The sequence below is a fragment of the Tarenaya hassleriana genome, unplaced genomic scaffold (genome assembly GCF_000463585.1).
Source record: "Tarenaya hassleriana unplaced genomic scaffold, ASM46358v1 Cleome8, whole genome shotgun sequence".
Classification (NCBI taxonomy): Eukaryota; Viridiplantae; Streptophyta; class Magnoliopsida; order Brassicales; family Cleomaceae; genus Tarenaya; species Tarenaya hassleriana.
This window is the reverse complement of record NW_010970490.1, coordinates 2337674-2357253: the sequence shown is the minus strand read 5'-3', so window position 1 is coordinate 2357253 and position 19580 is coordinate 2337674. Positions and strand designations below refer to the sequence as shown.

General features: G+C 37.6%; 3 protein-coding genes across 12 annotated transcripts; 2 read left to right on the top strand and 1 right to left on the bottom strand.

Annotated features, from left to right (window-relative positions):
- Positions 1 to 244: 244 nt before the first annotated feature.
- Positions 245 to 833, top strand: LOC104802555 (monothiol glutaredoxin-S4). The gene has a single exon (XM_010526207.1). The coding sequence runs from the start codon at positions 406 to 408 to the stop codon at positions 712 to 714; it is 309 nt and encodes a 102-aa protein (XP_010524509.1). The 5' UTR covers positions 245 to 405; the 3' UTR covers positions 715 to 833.
- Positions 834 to 2004: 1171 nt separating this feature from the next.
- On the top strand, positions 2005 to 11908 carry LOC104802553 (protein ALWAYS EARLY 3-like). 4 transcript variants are annotated; one of them, XM_010526205.2, is made up of 20 exons: positions 2005 to 2163; positions 2751 to 2865; positions 3576 to 3674; positions 3947 to 4009; positions 4113 to 4190; positions 4393 to 4564; positions 4921 to 5162; positions 5371 to 5728; positions 6354 to 6431; positions 7013 to 7224; positions 7317 to 7373; positions 7657 to 7920; positions 8072 to 8250; positions 8331 to 8613; positions 8923 to 9162; positions 9698 to 9856; positions 10287 to 10430; positions 10523 to 10741; positions 10978 to 11160; positions 11498 to 11908. In XM_010526205.2, exons 2-20 carry the CDS (start codon positions 2767 to 2769, stop codon positions 11660 to 11662), a joined length of 3294 nt encoding a protein of 1097 aa, XP_010524507.1. In that variant the 5' UTR covers positions 2005 to 2163; positions 2751 to 2766; the 3' UTR covers positions 11663 to 11908. The 4 variants fall into 4 exon arrangements, with proteins under 4 accessions (XP_010524507.1, XP_010524505.1, XP_010524506.1 ...); XM_010526203.2 differs by having other exon boundaries at positions 6992 to 7224; XM_010526204.2 differs by having other exon boundaries at positions 2005 to 2167; positions 6992 to 7224.
- Positions 11909 to 12750: 842 nt separating this feature from the next.
- LOC104802552 lies at positions 12751 to 19564 on the bottom strand. 7 transcript variants are annotated; one of them, XR_770059.1, is made up of 12 exons: positions 19325 to 19564; positions 19142 to 19227; positions 18229 to 18504; positions 17380 to 18134; positions 16707 to 17113; positions 15693 to 16612; positions 15424 to 15581; positions 15110 to 15270; positions 14534 to 14697; positions 13576 to 14265; positions 13315 to 13365; positions 12751 to 12974 (listed from the first exon to the last, which is right to left on the bottom strand). XR_770059.1 is itself a non-coding variant. In XM_010526202.1 (10 exons), exons 1-10 carry the CDS (start codon positions 19341 to 19343, stop codon positions 14047 to 14049), a joined length of 3165 nt encoding a protein of 1054 aa, XP_010524504.1. In that variant the 5' UTR covers positions 19344 to 19564; the 3' UTR covers positions 12751 to 14046. The 7 variants fall into 7 exon arrangements, 1 of the variants encoding a protein (XP_010524504.1); XR_770060.1 differs by having other exon boundaries at positions 13315 to 13361; XR_770058.1 differs by having other exon boundaries at positions 13315 to 13667; positions 13953 to 14265.
- Between the last annotated feature and the right edge of the window lie 16 nt (positions 19565 to 19580).

Here is a 19580-nt window from a genome sequence, read left to right as displayed (position 1 = left end):
GTGATTGGCGACAATTAAGGAGTGATTATGTAATGTCTAAGAAACCATATGATTTTTGTCGATTGCATTACTTCCTCTCTTACCCATTTGAATTCAAAACATTCCCGATGATTTGAAACACAACCCATTATAGTTTTGATTGGGTTTGAAGCATACGTACCACAAATTAAAATGTATCTCTTATATATATATATATATATATATATATATACACGAACCCTCACGGCAAGTCGAACGTATCAAATCAACAACTCGAAGTCACTTCTCATCAAGCACATCAACTTCTCCAAATCTCCCATTTCTCACATCACACACACACACACACACATATATATATATATATAACCACTTATAAAACCCTAAATACCCACTTGGTGCAAACCACAAAAAACTGTCACACTACCAATGGAGAAGCTGCAAAAGATGGTATCAGAGAAGCCGGTGGTGATATTCAGCAAGAACTCGTGTTGCATGTCCCACACAATCAAGACTCTCTTCTACGATTTCGGGGTTAATCCGACGGTCTACGAACTCGACGAGATCGATAACGGCAGAGAGATGGAGCGAGCTCTGGCTCAGCTCGGCTGCAGCCCCACCGTTCCAGCGGTTTTCGTGGGCGGTCAGCTCGTCGGTGGAGCCAACCAAGTCATGAGCCTTCACCTTAACCGCTCTCTCATCCCAATGCTTAAAAGTGTTGGAGCATTATGGGTTTGAATCCACTGTGTAAACTCGTTTGGGTGTTGTCTTGTTCTGTAATAATGTTTTGGAAAGAGAGAAGAATAATGAATATGCACTTATGTGTATGTATTTTGTAACCTTTGGATGTCTTTTTATCTTATGTGGCAAAATCAATTTTACTCGTTATTTAGGTTTATATTACTTGATCTAAGTTTGGATGATCTAACGGTAAAAAAATATGTTTTTATCCGAATTCAAATATAAAAGTAGAGAGAATACGTAGAACAAAAAAAATTGGTGAATTTATAGATTATCAAAAAAAGTTTGTACTATTTGGATTATATATATAATATAGTTTTTAAAACATCGTACAAGAAATCAGCACGCCCAAGTTTGGGTGATTAAACTAGTGAATTTGATTATCTAAGGATGGTCATTTCGGTTATTAACCGAATAAGCGAGTGGAACCAAACCGAATAAGACAACCGTATCCAAACCGAACCCGACATCAAAACCGAACGGTTCTGATTTTTTTAAAATCGAAAAAATTGAAACCGAACCGAATAAAAAAATAACCGAAAAAACCGATAATTTCTTTGAAAAGATGAACTTTTTACCGAACCCGAACCGAAAAATAACCGAACCGAATCCAACCGAAATTTATATAAAAACCGAATGGTTATAGTTTTTCTATAACCGAAATAATTGAACCCGAATATAACCGAACTGAATCCGAACCAAAATCCGAATTGTTCAGGGTTACCATTACCAAAAAAAAACTAGGAATATAACACGCGTATACATTCACGCGCTACGCGTGCGCGTGCTCAAGAGTCGCATGATCATTGCAGGATGAAGCAACTAGGCCCACAATAATGTATTCGGCCCGATTTCTTCGATCACGAGCCCAAGTATGCCATTGCTCATACGCGATTATATATATACACATACACATTTTTTTTCCTTCTAATTTTATAATTAATTTTATATTGAGTTAAAAAATTTGATTAAAATATAAGTAAATTTTCTTATTTGGTTTATTTTAAACACATTGTTTAGTTCAATCTGTAGTCTGTACGATTAAATTTTATTCAATTCAATTTTAATGAATAAATTTTATTCAAAGTAATTTATGTTTTGGGGCAACTTCATAAATATTTGAATAGTTATGTACTTAGACATAAATAGGAAATGTTTGGGGTCGAATCTGTAAAGTACGGAGAAGTTTGGGTAAGAAGCGAGCAATTCAAGAGTTTTTAGGATTATTGACTTTTTATTTTTCTTTTTTATTTTAAAGTTTTCGCGGTTATATCCCCAAAATTCATCTTCTTGTCCTTATGCTCCTGCTTTTCATCTCTCTTCTTCTTCGAATCGATCACCGAATCTACAGCTCTGGCTCTTGATTCCGATTTCTTCCCCTCCTCTGGTCTCTCTTTCTCCTTTTCTGGCGTTCCATCAATGGTTCCCGAGTGATTCTGAGTTCTGGTAGGCAAGCCCTTGGAATCTTTATCTTCCTTCTCTCTATCCTCGCATAGACAGTTGATGTATGGTTTTGTTTATCCTAATAGATTTTGAAAATCATGGAGCTCTCTTCATGATTCATGCATTTCCGTTAAATTCTGGGAATAAATCATGGAATTGGATGTGAGAGAAGCGAATCAGTTTCAAAAAATTTCTAATTTTTTTTGGTTTTGTGGAACCTTTGAGTTCAGAATTCAAATTCAGAGCTCAATTTGGTGGGCATTTGATTATGTGATTCGAAGTGGCCCGAATCTCAGTCCAGCTACTTGGAGTTGCGAAAGCAGTTTAATTTCTAATTCAGCAAATACGTCTCGTTTTGTGTCTGCGTCTCGTGATCCTTCAATTCGACGTAGAAAATTCCAACAAGATTCTGTTTTTCTTGTCGCTGTTGATGACATTCTTTTCAGTTCCATGAGTGTCATCCGATATTGGATTTCTACAGATAATGACACAACATTTTCGAGTAATTGGTTGTTTGTCAGAAATTGGTTTGCATTTTGGCCGCGTGAAGTAATTTTATAAACCTTGTCCTGGATTTTAAAATGTTTCAGATAACAGAAGTATCTAATGGCTCCTTCAAAGAAATCTAAGTATAAGAAGACTTCTCGTGTTAATGTTGTGTCCCCACACAAAGATGAAGAAAATGAGGGCAAAAGCAGACAACGAGTAAGTTTTCTTTCCTCATACTTGGTTGGATGACTTTGGCTTACTTATTTATGTAGGAATATTTGTCTTCATTTTGACGAGCCTTGTTGTGCTTGGCATGGGATTTGTTCCTGAAATGTATGTAGTTAAGCTAGAGATTGGATGTCAAAATAGTGATATTAAGGTTTTAGTCATTTCATGTCTAATTTCTTCTGTGTGCAAGCATACATAACTGGTAAAGATATAGTTTTTTCATTTGGAAATTATGATCCAGTACGACCTGGTTTCATGAGATCACAAAAAAACTTGGGGTTGCAAATTCGTTCCATCAAACGATGTTAATGGCTGTTAATTTGGGATGCATACTCACCAGTCACAGCATTTAGTTTAAATTTTATTTCTTTAAATATGGAACATGATGAATATTTCTCCAGTTCAGATTTCTATTATAATAGAGATATGTTTGTACATTCTGGAAACTGTTAAACTTCTTTCTTTTCCTCTCTGTATACAAGTGTTGATTTTGGTAGACTTCTAAATTGATTTCCATTTGAAGAGGCGTCCCATTTTTCAAATCGTGACAAAGAAGTATCCTCAATATTTGTAGCTTATATTTACTACAATGATTTACTGAGTCAAGCTTCTTCGAGAAGAATGCACTGGGCTTTCTTCATGGTCATATGAGTTTGATCTACTAGCATATCTTATATTGCCACTCTTTTTACATGCAGAAGAGAAAATTGTGGGAAATGTTAGGTCCTCAATGGATCAAGGCAGAGTTGGAACTATTTTATGACTCATACCGGAAATTTGGAAAAGACTGGAAGAAGGTTGGTTCTAATATCTAACGTCCATACTCTGCTTGTGTGTGTGTGTGTGTTCGTGTGATTGTGTGATTTGTGGAATAGTTAGTCACACATCATTCGGAATTGAAGTATGATTTACAAACGTAGTATCATAGTTTTAGAATGAGGAGAGTAAGAAGAACAGATCGCTGTCGGGATTACCATATTTGTTAGGGGGTTAGTTATGTTTTTGTTATGGTCGTTATGGTTGCAGAACCTCTATTAATTTTTAGTAATTTCACTTCTATTGTGTATAGGTTGCAGCATTTGTACAGACCCGCTCTGCAGAAATGGTGGAGGCTCTATACACTTTGAACAAGGTTAGCTTGCCCCCATTCTTACTGAATGTATTTCTGGTTTTCTGTCTATTTAGTAAACATCAAGGCATTTTCTCGGCTATATTAAGCTGCCTTCAGTTTTTAGGCCTATTTATCTCTTCCAGAAGGCACTGCCTCTGTGGTTGGACTAATTGCGATGATGAAGGATCATTACTCTGTATTGGTAAGATTTATAAAGCACTTCAGTAGTTAGTTTATTTTTATATTTTTCTCATGGCTGACTTACAAGCATTGTTTAAATTCGAGATGCCACAATTCACTTTGTTTCCATAAAAGAGCTCCTTGTCCTATATCCATTCCTCATGTTTATTGAATATGAAGGGCTAATGATGACGATTATCTAAACCAATCTATTTCTCGTGTAGCATGGAGGAACTGACAGTGAGCAGGAAAGCAATGAAGGCACCAACACACTCAGAAAGGCCCAGAAGCGTGCCAGAGTGAAATCCTCAGATCCTCAAGGGCTTGAGGGTCTCTCTGACCGTCTGCGATTCAGGTCCTCAAGCTGCTTGTCATTGGTGAAGAAGAGACGAAGTGGTAGTGTGCTCTCTCTTTTCTCTCCCACTACGCATACACACACACACACACACACACACACATATGTCTCACCAGTGCACATGCATGATGAGTCTCTGCATGTGAGTGTACACTTTTATGGATATATGATTTTTCATCCTGGCAGAGTCAGCTATGCATAACACTGGCTCCTGAGAATTTGAAACTTAAAATTGTTCTCTGGATGAATATATGAAATGCCACATGGAGGATTTTTAGTTTTCTGTATAGCTTTTTCTTATTCTTAATCTACTTCTCTCTTATTTACAGAGGGATTTTGCTTAATTGTGTAACTAAGAGTTATTTATTGCTAACTGATTTCTATTGGCCCTGTGCAGTTGGGAAAAGGACTCCTCGAATTCCTGTTTCATTTTCCCATGAAAAGGATAACATGGAAAGGTATTTATCACCTGTTAAGAGAGGTCAAAAGCAAAAGGGAGATGATATTGATGATGCCATGGAGCATGAGATAGCCTTAGCACTAGCAGAAACTTTGCAACGGGGTTGTTCCCTCCAGGTTTCCAGGACACCAATCAGAAAAGCAAAGATGTACTACCCGGATAAGAAGGGTGAAAAAATGGTATTTACTTTCTCGTAGCATCCATGTTTACCTGCACTTTTGCACTTTCCTCACGTAGAGCTTAGCTTCTCAGATTTTTACATTGCTGTGGTCATTTGAATAATTCTTTCTATTTGCTACTAGGAACTTCTGATGGAGGGAGATGTTTGTGTGCTTAAGTTGAATATAACTTATATAGAAATATGGACTGATAGATTTTAACATTCAGCATGCAGAAATCGACTCGGCTGAAATGGAAGAGGGTGGCTGTGAACTAAGCTTAGGTAGCGCTGAAGCAGATAATGGCGACTATGCTGGCCCAAGAAATTACTTGATGCATGGAGAAGGTTTTAGTGCCATGGAACTGCAAAAGAAGGGAAAAAGATACTCTAGGCGAGAACTAGATATTGACGAGAGTACTAACAATCAGTCAGATGATGTAAAAGAAGCCTGCAGTGAGACAGAGGAAGGGCAATCCTTAGGCCCTTGGAGGGAGAAATTTGAACCAGAGGGGATGGTTGAGAAGTCTCTGGAATTCACTTATAAAGGTTCAAGGAGTAAAAGTAACAAAGTTCTCTTTACAGCAGGTCTGTCCTAGTTTCTTTCCCTTCTCTTTTTGCATTCAACTGTCTGAAATACTCATCGAACCTGGAGAAAGGAAGTACTTGAAACGTCAATTCTCCTTCTCTAACTATTGCAGTGAAAAAGTTGATGCATGCTAAATTTTATCTATACAATAGAAGTCCAGTTAACCCATTTAGAAACAAGGGTTTGCGTTTGCCCAGTGATTTTTTTTTTTTTCTGACATAAAGGTATGTAGAAAAAGCAACAAATTGATTTTTTGTATAATGTTTTGATGGTTACATTCTAGTCTCTTGAAACTTCTGCTCTATGACAGTTCAAGATTTCTTTATGGGTGGATGAAACTTTTGGGAACAACTACAAGTCTTTTTCTGGTTAAACTAGGAAAAAGATGGTTACTGAAGATAGAATGTTAACTCGATTAGTTCATCTTGAGGCTAAAAGGGTATTCTGCATTATGCCTATGTTATACAGTGACAACTTAAACGGTACTTTATGCGCGTTTGTGATTTGAATGGGATGATTAAATGTACTTGCAGTGATGATTAATGGTGCTGTTTGCATGTATGGATGGTATTGTTGCCAAGGCGTTCTTTCTTAGTTTTCATATGATGACTATCTTTTCTTCAGATGAAGGCTCTGCATGTGATGCTCTCCAGACGCTGGCAGATTTGTCGCTGATGATGCCTGATGCTGCTACAGATACTGGTAAGATATGTTTGACCTGGCGCTGTACATTTGGTTGGGTGTCTGAAATCATGACAAAAATGTAATATTATAGAGTTACTTTTTGTTTCCCCCATTTAAGTGGTTGTAGTTTGTCTTTGCTTTTCATGAATCAATCTGGGAACGTGAATGGATAGGTATGCTAGGTACTTGGAAATTTTCTGAAATGGAAATGTAAATCAGGCATCAACAAAAAGATCTAAATTTAATGGCAGAGTCAAAGCTAGACACCACAAAGTTATACATCTTTGTCTAAGTTTCCTCATATTTCCCCCTATTTGAAGCTCCCTTTTGGTTCTTCCTTCAAAGTAGCCAAACACCACAGAGATGAATAAAAGCAGTAATCATTTGAACTTTTTTGATCTGTAAGACCTGACAAACACAGTTGACGTTCAAACTGCTATCGTTTGCATTTTTTTTTAACCATCAATTATCAGCTGAAAGAATTATCTTTGAGCAGATGTGCCAGTTATATTCAGAGTCCATTTTACATTCATTGATATTCATGCTTGTTTATCTATTGGCTTGTCAACTATGATCAGAATTGCAGTTTGATGTGTCAGAGTCCCCTGTTCAAGTGAAGGAAGAAAGAGCTGGAAAAACTGATGGCTCCGATTTAAAAGGGAGTGGTCCAGCACCTGGGTCTAAAATTGGTTCTCTCAAGACCTCCTCCAAGCAGAGAAAATCCATCAGTGATGATCTTAGTAATACTGAGGCAGATAGAAAAAGTCCAGGTAGTACTGTTATGCGAAAGAGAAGGCCGAAATCATCAAAAGTAAGAGAAACTGTATTTTTAATGGTCAGTGTTGTTCTTACTGGTTTTTAGTCAGATATCATTACTACGTGGAAGCTATTTTCTTTTCCTAGGTTCCTAAAGATGAAGCTCCATCTAACTCACAATTTGCAGAAGCTCCGAGTAGCAAGGTGCATAATTTGTATTGCCTTTCAAAATATTCTAGATATTAAAAGTGCCCTCAGGTACTTATCCACATGATTATTTTTAAATTTTCGTAAATGTACTGCATTTGTTTGGCAACCAAATTAGTCAAACATTTCAGATTATTATGGCACCTTTCCTTTTCCTTTTCAGTAACGGATATTCTTAAGTTTGGAGAGATTGGGCTATAGTGTTGTCCTCATCATCTTTCTTTTTCTTCATGGAATTTCTTTTCTAGCTTTTATGTTTACCGTGGCTGTAATGTTGTAGGGAATAAATGAAGGGACGAAGCATGTTGGTAGAGGCAAACACTCAGCAAAAATTCCCAACTCACACAAAAAAAAGTCAGTCAAACATCATGGTCATACTTCTGCAAGCAATGACATAGTAGAAGGCGATGGCGATGGGTCAGCTCTACCAACTGCAAGAGTCAACAAAAAACAAGTCAATTTAACAACTAAAGTTAGAAGCAGGAGAGAGGCAAAAACTGAAAATCTTCTAGCAAATGAAGATGGAAAGAGTTCTGAGATTCTAGTGAGTGGATTAATTGATACTCAGATTCAATCACTGAATGATAAATCCCTTAATCTTAAGGCGCCATTAATCTATGATTTACAGAACAGCAAGCAGTTTAGTTTGTTGGATTGGCTGGCTATGTGTTGTAACCTACGATTTTTGTTTGCAGGAGAAGCTTTCACATTGCTTATCTAATTACCGTGCCCGAAGATGGTGTGTTTTTGAGTGGTTCTACAGTGCAATTGACTACCCTTGGTTTGCCAGACAAGAATTTATGGAGTACTTGGATCACGTAGGGCTTGGTCATGTTCCAAGATTAACTCGTGTTGAATGGGGTGTCATAAGGAGGTCATCACCACTTGAATGCTGCTATATTTCCTTCTTTTGCTGCTGTTTGTGTCCTGCTTATTCATACTTTGTTAGTGCAGTTCCCTTGGCAAACCACGTCGATTTTCTGAACAGTTTCTGAAGGAGGAAAAAGAAAAGCTATACCTGTATAGGGGCTCCGTAAGGAAACATTATGATGAACTTAATGCTGGGGTGAGGCAAGGACTTCCAACGGATTTGGCTCGACCCTTAAAGGTTGGACAAAGAGTCATTAATCTGTACCCGAGGACAAGAGAGATTCATGATGGCAGTGTGCTAACTGTTGATCACGGTAGGTACAGAGTTCAGTTTGACCACCCTGAACTAGGGGTGGAGTTTGTCAAGGTAAGGTTTTTTTCTGAAACTGCAACTTTGTGTGGCATCTTAAGGAAATGCATAATGGTAAATCATAGATTTCGTATTTCTTTTGGTTAGCAAGTCAAAGATTGTACAGTGATAATTAGAATCACCATACCAGTTCCAACAAAAATGACTGTGCCACTTAATGGACTATTAATTCTTTTCTATTTTTTTGTGGCTGTCATTAAGTTGGCTATAAGAAACAATCTGGGATACGGATATTATCACTTGAGTTGGAATGATCTTGGATATTGGTGACTTTTAGATAACATGTAATCAGCTTCTTTGATGTAGGATACTGAATGCATGCCATTGAATCCTCTACAAAACATGCCAGCATCACTTGCAAGGCAATATGTCTCATTGAATCATCACATTGAGAATCACAGTGCGCTCAAAATGCATGAGCAGGAAAAGGAAAACACGCCAGAAGAATATCTCAAACTTTCATATGAGACATTGGAGAACTCCAGTGGGCCTCACTTATCCCTAACAAATTATTATAGCAGTAGTAACTCACTGAAGCAACAAAAGGTTGGTTTTCCAAACAACCTTGAAGCCTAATGTTTTGGCATTTTAATTGATATATTCTTCAGCGAATTTTATCATAGTTGTACTGTTAATTTAGCTTTAATTTGTTTTCTGGAACTTGAGACTTTCTTTGTGTACCTTGACTTCGCAAAGTTGCATTGGTTTAGATATGGAAAAAAAATAAAGATGCATGGGTTTCTGTAGAAACCAGCTACCCTGGGAAGTTCTTGAAGGCTGAGAATTTATCAACTGTGATTTCATCCATGGAGTTTCTCTTCCTGCAGCATCCAGCTACCCTGGGAAGTTCCTTAGAAACTGAATACTAAGTCAAACCTGTTTTCAACCGTATGTCATTCGACTTGAATATTTCATTAGTTTCAAGCTGAGAGTAGTGTTATTCTTCATTTTTGGTACAGTTTCATTTGCTTTCTCTGAAGATGCACCTGTTTTGTTCTTGACCATGGTCAACTCATGGTCAGTTATTTCAGATTCTAGAGAGATTTACTTTGATGATACTTGAGTTAGTCATATTTTACAGGCCGATATATCAAGTTCAAATTCACAAGACCAAGTTGTAATGGATGAGGCTATTCAATCACAGTTGATAAATTCTCAGCCTTCAAGGACTGCACAGATTCAGGCAAGAGAAGCTGATGTCCAAGCTCTTTCTGAATTCACTCGTACACTTGACAAGAAGGTGCGCCAATTATTCTGTCGGTTTCTACATCTGTTATTTTTTTCTTTATATAGTTCACTTCTTCACTTCTTTTACCTGCGTTTTGATTGGTCTATTCTTCCCCCCTCAATTTTTCATGATGTTGCTTCAATCTTGTCAAGAATATCTTTCTCTGCTGTCTATTCACCATATTAGTAGAGACTACTCCGAGATGTGATTGTTAAAAAATATCAAATTCTCAACAGTTATTAGGAAACATGTAATAATAGTTTTTTTTTAATCAAATGTGTTGAAGGGCACCTAAAAAATGTTTTGGGGGTTTAATACGTTACTATATGGTAAAAGTTCCATGTGACTGTCTCATCTGTTTGTGACAATCATTGATTTTCTTCTGTCTCGTACAGCATTTTTCATCTATGAAACAACTAATTTATATTCTATGAAGCTGCAGGAGCTAGTTTTGTCCGCGTTGCAGTGCATGAACAATGAGATTGTGGAAAGTAAAAAAGATGGGAACAAAGCTCTTAAGGATTCTGAATCTTTCAAGAAACAATATGCTGCAATTCTCTTTCAGCTTAGTGAAATCAACGAGCAGGCATGAGTTTGGGAAATATTTATTATAAGGCATCTTTCTTTAGTACAGGTAATTTCTGTATGGCATTTTGACATACTTTTTTCAATTTGCAGGTTTCACTGGCTCTTCTTCGTTTGAGGCAACGAAACACTTTCCAGGCTAGCTCGTCATATATGCCATTCAGATGCATGAGCAGCTTAGGGGATCCCAATGGTCACTTTACCTGTGTAGGCTATGCTGTTTCTGACACCGACGACCATGGACCCCATGTGTCTAAGATTGTCGAAAATTCAAGAACAGTAGCACGGAATATGGTTGATAGAGCTATGGAGGTATGTATAGTTGCACTGATCTATCTTAAGAATGTAAGAGCATGTGTTTATTACAAAGTCCATGATTTGACAACTTTTTATGAATGAGCAGTTTTATTGCGAGTCTAAAGATCTAACACGCAGTGTTAACCTTGACCTTTTTGGCACTGTATTTTTTGCAAGCTATAACATCATTAAAGAAAGAGCAAAATAATATTGTAAATATTGATGAGGCGATTGATTTTGTTAATAATCAGCTCTCTGAGGATTGCGGGCAAGCACCTGTTCAGCAAACTCAAGTTGCCTCAGCTCCAAATCTGCCAACTGTAAGCCATGTCATTGATTCTCACTCAAATGAGTCAAATCTGCTCAACCGAAATGACACGCAAATTCGCTCCGAACTTGTCTCCTGCTGTATTGCTACTTTGCTCATGATTCAGGTGCAAATCTCATATTTATTCAAGATTCTTCCCCCACTTAAAACCATCAATGCATATACGCACAATCTTTGCTATACAATTGTAACTATCTAAGCTTGTTTTCCCGAATTTACTAACCAGAAATAGGGTTAGAGATTAAGTTGTAGGTTTTCCTATAGAGACCTTTTCCCAGTTGGGGTCCTTAGATATTCAGTCATTCCACATTACAGCGAATCAGAATCATATATTTAGGGCTCTGATTTCTGTCTGTTGAGGTTGCATGACAATCTTGTTTCTGAGTTTGACATTTATTTCATTAAATCCTAATGCGAGAAGAACCTTTAATAAAATTCTGCAGAAATGTACAGAGCGGCAATTCCCGCCCAGCGAAGTAGCGCAGGTTCTAGACTCGGCAGTGGCAAGTCTACAACCGAGTTGTTCACAGAACCTTCCGATTTATGCAGAGATACAGAAGTGCATGGGAATCATCAGAAACCAGATACTAGCCCTCGTTCCCTCGTAAGTATTACAAGAAACCAACTCTTTGATTTATCTTGTAAAATCACATGTTTTCTTATTAGCAATTTCTTTCAATTATTCGTCGGATTGAAACCACGGCTTCTTCCTCAATTCCAGTGTTGCTTTCCCGACGAGTTGTTAGATGGAAATGTATGTATACATTGAGTGAAAAACGTTTTCCATAAGATGTTCTTTGCGGACATCTCTTTACAGATGTCTCATCAGATGCGTTTGTGCCCTTTTGATTTCATTGCAACATTTGTCCATTTCCGGATAATGAAGAACTTGAGGATGGTGTAGAGATTGTCATGATTTTTTGGTGATTTCTTTGTTCGGTTCTGTGCTGGGTCTTAGGGCTGGACATTTATACCCGTTACCCGCGGGTTTGCGGATACCCGATCTCGTGGATATTCGAAAAACGGGTACTCGCCTCTGGTCGAATGAAGACGAAGACGAGTACATAAAAATGACATAAAGACGGATACAAGTTTCATTTTTACGAAGATGGGTATCCACAGATACCCGTAAATATATAAAAATATCAGATATTTCTATATTTTTTTAATTATTTATTTAAATATTAGGTTTTAACTTTTAAAAATTAACATATATATTTAAAAAACTTTTAAAAATCTACATATATTCAAAGATATATATATTTTTTATATTTTAAATATATTTTTGAATTAAATAATATAATTTTACTAAATATTTGGTTTATATTTATTTAAAAATATATATATTTTACGGGTATGGTACCCATCTCTTAATCACGGGTATTTGGTCGACGGGTATCTCGTGTTAATGAGATAGAGAATGAGACATTGTTTTCATGAAATCCGCGAAGACGAAAACGAAGACGGGTATCTCCAAAATCGCGGGTATCTGACCCGTGCCTCGCCCTACTGGGTCTATACACATTCAAGAACAACATATTGCTGTAAAACACAATCTAGAGACAGCAAGTGCAGCAGAGTTATTCTGGAATAAAAACTATAAGTTTGTGAAATGATGAAAAATCATTTATTTACAAACACACACACACATATATATATATATATCATTACAACCGCAGCCATTTTGTTAGAAACATTAAAAATAAGTTTGTGAAATGATGAAAAATCATTTATTTACAAACACTGAACTAAGTTTCAGAAGAAAAAAAAGAGACATAAGCCCTGAAACTAATTTCATTATCTCAAATCCATACTGATGGATTACAAACCTACTCAACAATTGAATCCATATGAGTTCAACTGCCTATGATATTTTAGAATATAAGACTGTTGTTGTATTAAGAAGGAACAAAATTTTCTCTGCAAAACAATCAACCAAAAACTCTGTGAGACGTCTTTTAAGAAAAAAGGTTTAACAAGAATGAAAAATGAATCAGTTACAGAGCTCGAGAGAAACTGAACATGCTCCTCATTTTTATTGTAAGAAGACAAAGTTTCGAAGGCTCTTCAGTTCATTCGTTCGGATGAAAACGATGAAGAATACATATCGAATTCATATCCAAATTAACGATGATAAAGATAGGAAAAAGATGTGCAGGGGAACAGCTTCCACATATCTTTAGCTATCCACTTTAGGGGCGAAATAAGGAAAGAAATCAAGAGCTTAAATCCAGAGATGAGTTTGTAATAGTTAACTTACCAAATGGTCAAGAACTTCTACGAGGGAGTACTCTTCAATCCACTGAGCTATCTGACGAAAAAGGAAGAGATAAAAAAGAATACCAGTGTACTTCAAGAAGAATAAGGTCACTACCTCCAAACATTCATGAAAGGGAAAATGTAAATCAATGCATAATATGATTATAGAATGATTCTTTAAAAGTATCAAGTAGTTAAACATTTTCTCCGTCAACCGCCACTCCACATAATAGGATGCAAAAATAAGGGGCATTATACATACCTGAAAAGCCGATCGATCTCTCTAAATCAAGTGCAAAATAATCTGAACGTGATGTTGGACGACTCAGGGGAGTCCCCTCAAACTGCAATTTTCTATTCCAACAAATAGTTTGAACAAAACATTAACAAGATTAGAGGGGTAGAGCAAATTGTTTGATTTCTAGAAAACCTCTAAATGACCACCTACTACTCTTCTATATGTATTCTGTTTGAAGAAAACCAGAATGACTAGTAAGACCTAATGTCCCTCTCTCCCCAAGTATTCCTTTCCTAGTCTGATCAAGGGTAACGAGACTCAAAAACAAGTAATGGAATATGCTAACAAATAGAAGTTTTCTATGGATGTACAGGGAAGCCAAAGAAAATCTAGGTCACCACCTTCTGTATTGCACACTTCTCCTCAACATGCTCTTCTTCGCCTTAAACCAGAGCAGAGAGAAATTACAGGTCTAGTCTATGCGGACAAAAAGAGTCAATATTTGACGCCACAAAAAGTCGAATGACTTAGAGCATCCATTGCCAGCTCAACCTGCCGTATAAGCGATTCCACATTGTGGAAGCTACAATTGACTACTCTCTTAATGAGAGAAACACTGTCTCTAAACTCTGATTTCTCTAAGCTGACAGTGGCAGCTCTAAAAGCATTCTGTGATTTTGCGGAGGCTTCCATTGCCAAATTCATGTCCTCTACCTGTAATAGAGCACAACCAGATAAGTTTTTTTTTTTGGTTCTGAACCTCAAAAAGCAATGTAAGTATGGGCCTCTGGTCCAAATTTTCAAATAGAGGCATCGTTGAGAGACAAATTTCAGTAAAAATAATCCGAGAAATCATCAATGCAAAAGAATAGTGATGACGTGAAAATAAACATAGCCAAACATCTTCAGGAAGAAAAATCTCATCATAAATATATAATCCAGTTGTAACATGCCACCACTTGATGAAATTGGACTGACTTACAAAGTCCAGTAGCTGAACAAAATTTTGCTGGCTTCTAGCTACACCGAGATGGTTTCCAGCAATATGAGGAAGACCTCCCTTAGTAAAAGAAGACTTATCCACCATGCCTTGTCCTTGGTGATTAAGATTATCGATATCTGATGCAGAAGAAGATGGTGATTCACCTGAGGAAAAAATAAAACAGGATATCAAACAACAAATTGCGTGCAGAAACTAATCACAAGCCTGTCTCTCTCTCTAGTTCTTGTTCAGACATCACAGGACTTCTTATACACTGATCTTGCTGGTAAACCATCAAGAAAGCCAAGTGATATGAAAAGGTTGGACATATCTAACATTCACAGAAACAGTAATACATGGTAGTCGGCTAAAAGAAAAACTTCAAAACAGTGACCACAGAATGAAAGATACTTGAAAATTCAGAGAATAAGATATGATATTGCAACAGAGATGCGTATCTCTCCATAATCTTTGACTCAAGAGAGAACCACGTCAAACAGTGAAAAACTATGGTTCTGTGGTCGCTAAAACTAAATCATGTCTAGAAAAAATCACATTGCTAAGCATACGAATTACCTTTTGGAGACGTCTGCAGCATTTTTTGAAGTGAATTCCAGTCTCTACTTGCACCAAGACTTCTACCATATGTTAACCTCATGCATGCCACTTCCGTGCATTTATAGGCCAGAGCAGCTGCAGCCATTTCTTGGTTTGTTTCATATTCTAAAGCACAGCTTCTGTAACAAGTAACCAGAATGTTCAGTCATCAACAGAATCCATAAAACTAAAGAGATAAACCCACTGTAACACAGAGTCATACTAGATTCCTGGTATGGTACCCTCCAGTGTCCAAACTAATATGAAGATAGCAAGCTCAAACATTCACTCACTCAGAAAGTTTTGCAGCAATACGGTAAGCTTCAACATGATCCATCTTCTCATTCAAAACGTTCTCGCCACTGTGCACTTCTAGAAGAGAAGCTCCGTAGAGAAACTTCAAGGATGCTTTAAAGTTGGCCTCTTTATGCCCACGCTCAAAGCCAGAGCTCTAAATTCAATTAAGTAGAAAGATATCCTCGTTAAGAACCAAGATACACTGAGCAGGAAAAACTAGAATGTTCAGACAACAATTAAAAGATGAAGTAAAAGAAAACCCAACCTTCAAACAGTCAGCAAGCTTTCTAAGCTTTTTGGCCTCTATAAGAATATCTTTTGCAACCTGACAGGAGCTATCCATACTCCCATGAGTTAAGGCACTGACTTTCGTTATTGCAGCGTTATTTTTTAGGATATTGTCCTGAGACACTGCTGACTGTAGATGATCAGCTTTGGTTTCAGAAGGATATTCCTGTAATTGATTCTGCCTGGATGTAGTATTCCTATTTGTGTAAGATAGGCCACCAAACTTTGAGTTCTGATCACATAGTTCAAGTTTTGATTGTTTATAATTGCTGGAATGAGTTCTGGTCTCGAACTCGCAATCACCTTCTGGATATGTTCTCTTGTTAATAATTCTACTCCCAGCATCACCGCGGTGCAGATTTTGAGATATGCTATCTCCAGCTGATGCAAGATCTTTCGTGCAGGAAGATCTTTTAGGAGATGAGGAAATCAATTCCTCTGGCGATGCTTTTACTCCCTTTGCATAAGCCCTCCCGCTTTTATGTGATCCTAAAACCTTTGAAGAGCTTAAAGTTGCTGTCCCAGAAACTTGTCCCCTTCCATCCTTGTATTCCACCAATTTTTTCCTCTTTGCGGGAGCAATGGTTTTATCATAAGCTTTTGCAGCGAAGGGGCCAGCACCAGTTGTGGATTGAGATTGATGGTCAAGTTTCTCTTTAGATGCAAGTGCTTTCTTTTCTGTGTCTCGCTCTAAGTCCATAGCTGGAAAACCATTGTCAGAAGGCTTTGTGCTTCTCTCAGCAGTATTCCTTTTCAGATTTAATATCCAAGGTGTTTCTACTGATTTAATCTTCTTCGCTAGTGCGTTTCCGTCATGGTCCTTGGTTTTCTTGGAATTTTCACCATCTTCTTGATCATTCTCCTGCTTCGTTTCGGCACGTACCTGACAGGCAGTACCTAAAGATACATAATACAAGGCATAAAATATAGTGATCAAAGGAAAGCTCGAGTCCATAAAAAATGTATAGTAGCTGTAAAACACAGAATCTACCTGCTCGCAGGCGCTTTGCTTTTTGGGCAGTCACATACTTTTCCTTATCAACATCACCTGACATACCAATTTCATGGGCTTTGGATATCCGTCCAGCACTGTGGTTCTCTACAGTGTTTATTTGACCAGGAACCTGTAAGTTACTTCTCCTAGAGCTCGCTGCCTCAACCCGGGTAATGACTAGACCTCCTTTAGGTAAGTCTTTCCCTGTGGATTTCTTCTTTGTTCTATTAAGCAATAAACTTGAAGTGAGAGGTTGATGGCTTTGATCAACTCGACCAGCATTAGAGACAAATTTGGTAACACCATTCTCCAAATTATGCGTCCCAGAACCAGAAATTTGGTTTAATGATATAACAGCAGATGTTGTCTCTTCCTGGCTTACCTCACAGCGGTTCATATTAGGCCTACACATGAATTTTTGGGGTAAAATAGTGAGCAACAAGAAAATCTGATGAAAGAAATCCCCTCCCCAAGGGGAAAAACCAAAAAAAAAAAAGAAGTATTAAGGGCTCTGCACAAGGTTGAACGATTGGGTCAAGAGCAAGGTTATCAAAGCAATAATTCAATAATAATAGTAATCGAAACCTTAATAGTTCGATTCAGGCCCTCAAAGGACTAGACCTTAACATGGTTCTAAATGTTTCTCCGATAAAGAATTACAGAGACTTACAGCCAAATTTGCATGCAACATAACCACTTATCAGGCAGCTGTTCGGGTTTCATCCCAAATGGTAGCAACCTCCACGTCTCACAACTATCACACTGAACCCAATTATCAAGTTGAAGACTGGTTGAAGGAGGTGCAGCCTCAGAACCAAGACCAATATCCATATTATTCTGACCAATATACGCATTGTCCTCCAAAGTTGCCCCAAATAACAGTTTAGCACCAAATCTGTTAGTGCAAATGTTTTCTTTTGACTTTGTTGAAGATGCCCTTTTTAACTCCTCCGAGCTGACCAGAAATGGATCCTCTAGCCGTCCACCAGAAACAATAATTTTATTTGATTTCTTAAGTACGACTTCAAGTGCAATTTCTCCATCCTTATAAATGTCCTTCTGCAACTTATGTTTGAAGGTAGAAGAATCATTAACCCCACCTAAACCACAAGTCAACTTCTTCCTAGCTCTCTGATCAACGGGAATTTCTTTTTGCTTCTTTATCTCTTCAAGCGATGGACTTTCCTTGCAAGTAGTAGCATCAACAAAGCCTACTACACGCTTTTTCTTCCCACTCAGAGTTCTCTCATTACCTAAAACATCAGAAGACATGTTTGGTGACAGAACAGGAAGTTCCTTTCGAACCTTAACCACAAGTTCATTGTCTGCAACAGTATTTTGTTTTGGCTTTTCCATTGCATGAAGCAGAATATCAGGAAGTGGTGACATCAGTAGACCCTCTGGGACAGGAACTGATGTCATTTCCTGTTTCGAGGAGTTACATATAAAATACATATCAAGATTCAGCCACTGATCCACAAAAGGAAGAAAATAAGTAAAGAAAAATGAGATGATCTACCCGAAGAATGCTTGAAGGAGATTCATTAGGTGTATCTAGAGATGAATACGGCATGCAGCTATCATTATGACTGTTTTCTGGGGGTAAATCTGGAGAATCAACAAGACCAGGACCTCTATGCACCACTGCAACTTTCCGGGACAAGATTTTAGAACCAATTTTGATCCGCACCCTAATAGGCTTATTATCAGATGCATCATTGACTCTCATTATTGCATTTCCTTTCTTCATGGAAACATTCCCAGAAGTTTGAATTGAAGAGGAACCTGAATCTCGCTTGTTCAAAACACCAACTTTGATGTCAACAATGCAATAATAAATAACAAAACACACAAGGTCATGCGGTAGCATTCAGAACTCAGAAGGCTGAATTTCTATAGAATATCAGTTAACCATATAAACGAAAACGTATATAAACTTAGACACATAACAAACAAACCTGTAATTTTGTTCACATGTTAGTGGATCACGTCTACAATTGTATTCTAACTTATGATGCAAAGGAGCATGACAGGATATGATTCTCTGGCTTCGACTAAGAGTAAATGGAACAAGCAAGACCAACTGTAACTGAAAATCTTACAGAAGCTATATCTATCTGAAACTATAAGCAAAATCTTACTTAGCCCTAACTGAAGCACAGTGAATATTTACTTTATGATCATACTATTGCAGCAAAATCTCGATGAATACATACTTTAAAGTCATTAATATTGCAAGAACTAAAACCCTTTTCTTTTTTAAAAAATACTACAAGCTCAAACAAACCATATCGAAACTTAGGAACTAAGCATTGGCATCCAAAGAACTCGGGTTATATGGGATCAATGTAGCATTGCCCTTGCACCAACGCTTGCATATAAACATATATCAAACTGTTAAGAGATTAAAAAAAATTCTAACGAGGCCCTACCAAGTAAGCCAGATCGTTTAAAGGATCAAAGCCTTGACAGGTAGAAGAGCATGCCTCTCCTTTAAGTTCAGAATCGTCCTCCACTTCTACAACCACAGAGAAATCCCAATCATAACCCTAAAAACCTCAAATGTAAGCCTAGAAACAATCCTAAATCACAGAGTAACCGTGACAGTAACCAACCTTCCCGAAAATCCAGCATCGTCCGGAAATCCCTTCAAACCTGCAAGTATTGATTCCGAAGCATCGAAATCTTGGAATGAAAATCCAAAGAACCGTCTTTCAAACCGTAAACACGAAACTAATCGATTAATCCTGTCTTTCTCCTGGAACCCACGACCAAGTTCGGCGATCAGACACAAGGTAACAGAAGAATGATCGATAACCCGGCGAGAGTTGAGACCGAGTCAGACCGAGTAGAGGGTAGTGGCGGGGGGGG